Source organism: Gekko japonicus, unplaced genomic scaffold (assembly GCF_001447785.1).
Source record: "Gekko japonicus isolate JY-2015 unplaced genomic scaffold, Gekko_japonicus_V1.1 scaffold476, whole genome shotgun sequence".
Classification (NCBI taxonomy): Eukaryota; Metazoa; Chordata; class Lepidosauria; order Squamata; family Gekkonidae; genus Gekko; species Gekko japonicus.
The window spans coordinates 834,845-843,185 of NW_015175984.1; the positions used below are offsets into that span (position 1 = coordinate 834,845).

The following is an 8,341-nucleotide window of genomic DNA, read 5'->3' on the forward strand; positions in this document are numbered from 1 at the left end:
GGGACTTTCCTCATGCATAGCTTTACCTACTTACCTTTATTTATAGCCCGCCTTTCTTGTTGGGACTCAGGGTGGATTAGATAGAATAAGTCAGTACAATCAACAGGGTGAAGAAATCTGGGTGTTCCCAAAATTGAAGCAAAGTGCAAGTATTAACATGACACGCTAAACGAATGCAGAAATTACACATAGAAGGAACCTACTTCCAGCAATAGATAGTATGCATTATACGTACTGGTTCAGTCTACAATCTCTAACCCTTAACCCCCAAGCTTCTTTCTCATTGAAGAAGAAGAAGAAGAGATTGGATTTATACCCCATGGCCCTTCACTACCCAAAGGTGTCTCAGAGCGGCTGACAAACTCCTTTCCCTTCCCCTCCCCACAACAGACACCCTGTGAGGTAGGTGGGGCTGAGAGAGCTCTTGACAGAAACGGCTCTTTTTCAAGAACAGCTGTGCCAGAGTTATGGCTTGCCCAAGGTCATCCAGCCAGGTGCAAGTGGAGGAGCGGGGAATCAAGCCCGGTTCTCCCAGATTAGAGTCTGCGCAGTTATGCCAAACTGGCTCTCTGGAAGGTTCCAGAGATTACTCTGCATTGGCACAGAGCCATCTGATCCCTTGAAGCACATTGGTCACGAGCAGGCAACCTGTCCTTTCTGGCAGAGCATTCAGCACAGTTCTTCCTTATATGATTCCCGTCAGTGCAGTCTAAATCCTTTACACACCAGAGGAGCCTCTCTAAGAGGGGGATGATCTTGGTTCCCCTCTCCCTTAAATATAGCCCTTCAGAAGAACTGTCTCCAGCGTCTCCCATCAGGTGCACTGCAATTGTTCCCATTTTCCAGATAGGAACCGTAAGGCTGAGAGCTCCCACTGAGTCAAGAGTGCTTCTCTCTGCATTATCTGCCTCTATTCCAAAGCCTTTCTTTGGCCTGCCGGAGTCTCAGCTTTTCTGCAGTTTGTTACCAGTGGATTCTCAGCCTATCCTGGCCTGTTCCTTTTAGGCAGATGCCTTCCCCCAGACATTTCATCTGTGGTTCTAGAGTTTCATTCTGACACGGAGCTGTAGCCGGAGAACGCTCCCAGGGTATGCCAGGGCAGACGCCAGGATTAGATACTTGTGCTCTGGTGTGCTCTCAACAACAGCAGAAGGAGTCCAAGACCCAACTATAGAAGCAAGGATCTCAGTGATGGAAGTCGTGGTGTTGGTCCCTTATGTTTCCTTGCTTGCGCCCCTTGACTGGTAGATGTAGAACAAATAGTTCAGAAAGATGAGAAAACCATGCAAAGTTGCTCAATATTAGGCAGGTGTTGGGCCAACCCACCCCCCACCCAATTTCAAAACAATAATTGGAATAGTTATATAGGACAGAGAATCAAGTTTTTTTGTTGCAGAATGGGGGTTTATCACCAGGATCCCAGTCCTTCGCCTTTATTACCCTCCGTACCTCCCGAATGATTCCTTAAATATATCTGCACCATTAACCGTTTGCTCACTGGTTGGTCTTGAATGGTCATCTCTAGGTCTCCAGCAGTTGAAGGAGAAGCCGAGCGAGTGGGCCCGACTCCTGAAGGAACCAGCCTGTAAAACGGGAGCCAGGGACGGAGGCAGCACGGACCCCAACATCCAGCTCTGTCACTGTGTTGAGCGCACCTTCGTCGACATGATTAACATGAGCGTGGGTGGAGTTTAAGCCAAGCAGAAGCAGAAGGACCGCCACCAAGTTCTGAGATGTACGATGGCTCCTTTTTGGTCGAAGTGGGCCAGAGAGAAACTAAGAATATGGGATTGGAATGTGCAGCAGTGTCTTTCCCATCCATCTGTTCGGATTGAACGCAGACGTGTCTGTTAAAGGGGTCAGACGCCTGCTTCGAAAATAAAGTCTGAGAGTGGAGCAGGCTGGCAGGAAAAGAAAGGAATGCCTCTCTGTCGGCTGTGGTGGGCATAAGCGGGCCAATCCAGGAAGCGTGCTGAGTCTTAGAGCTAGGAGACTCACTGACTCTCTCCCATCCTCATGATGCTTGGAACTTCTGATTGGGGAGATGAGGAAAGAGGCGGGGGAAATGGGGTTCGTTTTGACTCTTCCTTCCTCTTGCAGCTGGTTGTGAGGGGGGTCGGGTGTGGCTACGGAGTTCCTCTGAGATGCAAGCCGGGGACGCAGCTGAGCCGCGGTCACTAGTTGGCCCGTTGCCCGGATGGGGCACGCAGGCTTCTGCTTCTGCTTGTCAGATTTCTGCTCCAGATTTTGTGCATGTCGCCTGTCCATCATACGTGGATACCCCTCCTTGTCAGATTTCTGCTCCAGATTTTGTGCCAGCTTTTTTCACTGAAGAGGTGACATTCTGAAAGATTTTTTTTTGTAAACAAACCGATTTTTAAAGTGTGTATATTTGTACCATTTTTGTAATGCTGTTACAAATATTTCTTAAATACCTTTGGCAACTGATACAGAGCTGAGTGTGTAGGTTGTTCTGTCCCCTGTCTCCTTGTGCACAGATCTGAATGCTCGTATTGAGGGGGAAAACCATAAAACCATCCTGGGAGTGTCCATGTGAATTGTTCTGATACGCATGTTGAAAAGCTGATATTTGAATGACCATGCACAGCAGCCAGGAAAGACCTGTTGCATTGCCTCCCTGCCAGAAGGTTACGAGTAGTGTTGATACAATTCCATTGACTGAAGACAAATAACCTCTTTAAAAACACAGATTTATAGTAAATTATTAAAGAGAATGGAGGTGAACCCTAAAAGGATGTTTGATAATAAAGGGTCCATTATGAAATATTTCATAGATCCTAAGCATAATAAAAGACAAGTTGGTAGCTAACATTTTTGTGTGGATGTGAGTCTTGCACACTGCTAACAAGTGTTATAATTTCTTTCCATGGGTTTTTAATCACAGTCTTAAAATATTTACAGAGTTTCCAATGTTTTATTTTTCTTTCTAGGTAGAGAACTGCATGTAAGCACACCTCCCCAATCCATATTGTTTTATGGATGCTGCTGGCACTTACGTAATGCAGGGATCATGCCAACCCCCAAGAAGCACCAAAAGAGATCCGTGGCTGTGGAAAGAGTTCATGAAAAAAAACAGGCAGCTTTCCCTGGTCCAAGCAGTCTTCCCATAAAACTACGTGCACATCGGTGTTTTGACTTGATTTGGGAATAAGGATTTATTTCCAGACAGGGAATTTTTGAGCTGTTCCCCCATCGGTGTCAATTTCACATCAAGACACTCCCAGATGGATTTTGAAAATATTCTTTAGAAATGCTGTTTTGTCCTTCAGCACTCTCAGTACGCTTTGCTGGAGAGACTGCTAGTACAGACCAGCATTACCTCCTGTATGGTGAAAACTTGCCTGTTGTGTTTAATATTTTTAACGGGCTGGAGTGCGGTTGATTTGTTACATCTCCAGGTGTAGAAATGTGTATATATGTTGGTATCCATTTGTTGTTCTTTGGAGCTGCAGTGTTTTACATGCCCATTGGTGGTACTGTTTGTGTTTCGTATAAATGTTTACGCTGTTTTGGTGGGTTCTTACCAGCTGATTAACTTTGTATTTTCTCTCATCATAAATTTGGTATACAAAAAGCTCCATCGCAAACCCACCCAGCATCCTTAATGGCAACACCAGCCATATGAGGCAACTGGGTGGAGGCAACTACTGTAGACAGGCGTTTCACAGCACCCCCAAGACCCCAGCTTCGATCCCCCCCCCTTGGGGAGGGCCTGGAGGTGGTCCAGAGGGATCCTCAGGCACGGCTGAACCTCCCCCCACCCCACTGATTGACTGCCTCGAACATCCATCATCTCAGCTGTAGAGCCCCTACATAGCATCTCTGTTCCATTCTTTTTTTTTTTGTATAATATTTTTAATTAGGTTTTCATGTCCAAATACATATTAAAAGCGAACAACAATTTTTTTTTTAACAGTACTAAAAACAAGTAAGCAACAGTTTACAGCATGAATTAAGTGACTTACAGATATGCATTCATTTTTGCTTCTTGGGTGGTAAAATTAGTAATATTAATAGCTATATTGTAGATAATGACCCAACAGGATTTATCTGTTCTTTACCTCTGAAATTAAGTGATCCCCTTTACCAAAGCCACAAGGCATCCATCACTGGAGGGATGTCTTGTTGGTTGGATAGGTAATCCAGGATAGGAAGCCATATTACAGTAAAATTGGTGCGAGTAGGACATTTATCACTCTGTTCCATCCTTAAGGGTCTCGCTTCCACTGTCTGTTCCCTGTTGCTGCAGAAGGCCTGGCTCTCCATTCAGCCCTTTCTTTTAAGCAAGCTGGGCGGTTTATCGGATGCCAGCAATGACACAGGGAGGCATGCCCCTTACCTTCCCCTTTGCAAGGTAGAGAAGAAGAGAGAAGAGATTGGATTTATACCCCGCCCTTCACTACCCAAGGGAGTCTCAGAGCAGTTTACAAACTCCTTTCCCCTCCCCTCCCCACAACAGACACCCTGTGAAGTTGGTGGGGCTGAGAGAGCTCTGGCAGAAACGGCTCTTTTTCAAGAACAGCTGTGCCAGAACTACGGCTTACCCAAGGTCATCCAGCCAGGTGCATGTGGAGGAGTGGGGAATCAAACCCGGTTCTCCCAGATTAGAGTCCGCACTCCTAACCACTACACCAAACTGGCCCCCCCACCCCTGCAGCTCCCTCCTAGTGTGAGCTGCATGCCAGAGACATCTGGGATCTGGAATGGGCAGGAGGTGGGAACCGACTGTAATATATCTAGTACCAATCCAGAAACACTGGTGTAGAGCAAGTCACTTGTGTCTATTCAGCATTTGGAAAATTGGAACCTGGCCGGAAGGATGATGGGGGCTGCTGATGTCCTCATTCTGGGAAGAAAGACTTCACAGCAGGCATGAGTAGACTGTAGAGTGACAGGTAAAGCTCTCCCGTTCCCTGTATACCCACGAGAAGCTGGGCTGGATTGGAGGAGTTGCCAGCCGTGCAGTGCAGCAGCAGGTAGCGTCTCTGCCGGTGGATGACTGCCTACATGGGGACCACAGGGACACAAGGGCAGTGAGGACTAACGTTCTGGGTCGCTGCAACAGGGCAAGTGGCCTCGAGAGTTCTGCATCTTGGCATGGGCAGGGGTTACGATTCTGCCACACACCTTGGCGGTGGGTCCCCCATCTTGTTGACTGTTTTCGGCTGATCATGTTTGGCTAAGGACTTGGCAGACCAAGCGGCACCTTTCTTCCCTTGTGTTGTGCATCTGTGGGCTACACCAGGGTTCTCAAAGTCATAGCTGTACACCCGCGTCAGGCACCTTTTACTGCATTTATTTAGATATTTATACCTTACTTTTCTCCCTGCAGAGGACCCAGAGCATTTCACAGCATTGTTCCTCCCCCCTTCCATTTTACCTTTACTATAGCCACTGTGTGGGGTGATTCAGGCTGAGAGAGGGACAGGCCCAATGTCACCCAGGGAGCTTCTGTAGCAGAGTGGGGATCCAAATGTGGGTCTCACAGGTCCAAACTTGGCATTCTAACCACTATGCCACACTAGTGTAAGACTAGTCCATGAAAGATCTGCTGGAATCAGCACAAGTCTTTAAGGTGCCACGAGGCTCCTGTTTAACAGTCATGTATGCATATGATTAATTTTGATTAAAGTGTTATTTTGGGGTCCATATTTGTTGGAAGTGAAGGACTTTGCACTGTCTCTTAGCCTCAGACTTCAGAGGGGGTCTATAAGAGAGTCAGAGAGCTAGAAAGGCCAGGACACTTCCCTTCTACTACTACTCAGGGAATCTTCTGGTCTTGACACCTCTCCACTTTGTGCTACTCTTCTTCATCTTGGCATCATAAAGACAGGACATGCTTCCTGCATCTCTATCCTTCCTAGCTAGTTAGACTAGATTAGAATCCCATCTCTATCCTGTCTAGAATGGTGTTCCTTACAATAAAGGACTCATAGTAGTATTACAAAGATAAAGAGGTTCCATATGTAACTTTGTTTCTTGTCAGCACACACAAACCAGATAGACTCCGCTGCAGTTATGTGCTCTGAACACAGTACTAACCAAATAATCCTTCACATGTATATGGCAATGTATATTTTTAAGCGACAAGTTCCAGTAATCTTGAGTGAGGTCAAAACCATGATTAATACAAAGTTTCCCTCACTTTACACATGCCATCTCATTTGGAAGGTGGCCAAGTGGTCTGTGTTTCCTTCACATCCACGGGACCAAGCACCTTCATCTTTACTTGACTCCTCAGGCTGGTGGTTTTTCTGCCACATCTCGTTCCCTTGCTGCTCTGTCACCATACAGGTGGACATTGGTTTTTGTCTCTTTTGGCACACAGTAGTGGATCATCCTCAGCAATCTTGAAGAGGAGCAAACTGTCACAGTTCCTGCTGGATGAGGCCAAGAGTCAGACACTGTGCTCTAATGAGGAACATTTTCCATTAAAAAATGTCTTTGGCCAGTAGATGGCAATGCAGGATTACTTTTTAACCACAGGAAGCCAGCCTTTCTAAAACCCGAGGGTGGTGGCTTATACCTGAGACCTGCACAACTAGTTGTAGGTTGGACCCTGCAAAAAGCGGCTGTAAAGTCTTACATTATTTTTTACTCCAAAAATGCAGTATTTTCAGCATTTGTTTGCAGCTCGAAAGCCAGTCGAGTCCGACTCTAGGGTTGCGGTGCTCATCTCCGTTTCAAAGCCGAAGAGCCAGCGCTGTCCGAAGATGCTTCCGTGGTCATGTGGCCGGCATGACTAAACACCAAGGCGCACAGAACGCTGTTACCTTCCCACCAAAGTGGTACCTGTTTATCAACTTGCAATTTCTTGCTTTCAAACTGCAAGGTTGGCAGGAGCTGGAACTAGAGACGGGAGCTCACTCCATCATGTGGCAACTCGGGTCTCGAACTGCTGAACTACTGACCTTCCACAGCCTGCAGTTCAGCGTCTTAACCACTTGAGCCACCACAACTCTTGCAAGAAGTACCTTTGCTCAAAATCTCCGTCCGGGCATCATACAGTTCCTTCAAGAATTTCTATGAGAACTAGTTCTTTACTAGTAATAAACACAGAATGTGATTACTGGGAATTGAGATAGGTGAGCAGAAAAAAGGTAGTCTCTTGCTGAGATGTATGAAAAGATGTTGGGTATTACAAGTTAAAATTACACTCAGTATATCTGGGGTTAAATGTTTGTTTGTGTTATCACAGGAAATCACATGTTTCATGTAACTACCAAATAAAGTGGAGGCCTAGTGGTCCCTTCGAAAGTCAAAGAAGATGGGGACGGCAAAGGATGAGATGGTTAGACAGTGTCATAGATGCAATGAACATGAAACTGAGCAAACTTCAGAGGACGGCGGAAGACAGGAAGGGGTTGCGAAGAGTCGGACTCGACCGTGCGACTGAACAACAACAAAGTGGTCCCTTACATACGAACCAGCTTTGATTATAACCATAAACTTAGTCCCTTAAATATCTGCTAGAACTATAGCATACTAGTACTCAAAGTGCCACAAGACGTCTCTTCAAAAACAGTGTATGCAGTGTATACCTTGGTGGGGTATATTGCCATGAAGTCCAGCCTAAGAACATAAGAGATGCCAATGTTGGATCAGGCCAAAGGCCCATCCAGTCCAACACTCTGTATCACACAGTGGCCAGAAATACCAGTGCCATCAGGAGGTCCACCAGTGGGGCCAGGACATTAGAAGCCCTCCCACTGTTGACCCCCCCAAGCACCAAGAAGACAGAACATCACTTGCCCCAGAGTCCCTATCTATACCTTGTGGCTAATAGCCACTGATGGACCTCTGCTCCATATGCTTATCTAATTCCCTTTTGAAGCCGTCCATGCTTGTAGCCACCACCACTTCCTGTGGCAGTGAATTCCAAGTGTTAATCACTCTTTGGGTGAAGAAGTACTTCCTTTTATCCGTTCTAACCCGACCGCTCTCTGTACTCAGGAGATTGCAAGGCCCCACCTGGAGGTTGGTAACAATAGTGTGGGGAGCACTAAGGCAAAGAGGGTTGCCAGTCTCCTGGAATTTCCCAGACCAACTGGGCAACCCTATGAGAAGGTGGAGAAGGAGAAAACTCTCTTGGCATCATCAGCTATAATTGATGCAAAAAAGCATCTGTAGTAGGCTATCTGTCTTAAGGAAGCTTTGGAAATAGGGTTGCCAAGCCCGGGTAGGGAAATACCTGGAGATTTGGGGGGTGAAGCCTGAGAAGGTCGGGGTTTGGGGGCATCATGCCATAGAGCCCAACTTCCAAAGTGGCCATTTTCTCCAGGCAAACTGAAATCTGTCACCTGGAGATCAGTTGTAATAG

At 46.6% G+C, this 8,341-nt stretch overlaps 1 protein-coding gene across 1 annotated transcript in view; it reads left to right on the top strand.

The window, feature by feature from the left end:
• INTS2 (integrator complex subunit 2) overlaps window positions 1-2,247 on the top strand; it is a 52,391-nt gene extending 50,144 nt beyond the window's left edge. The window contains exon 25 of the mRNA XM_015426281.1: window positions 1,526-2,247. Coding sequence (XP_015281767.1) covers window positions 1,526-1,695 — 170 coding nt within the window. The 3' untranslated portion in view covers window positions 1,696-2,247. The remainder of the gene's footprint in view (window positions 1-1,525) is intronic.
• The last annotated feature ends 6,094 nt before the right edge of the window (window positions 2,248-8,341 follow it).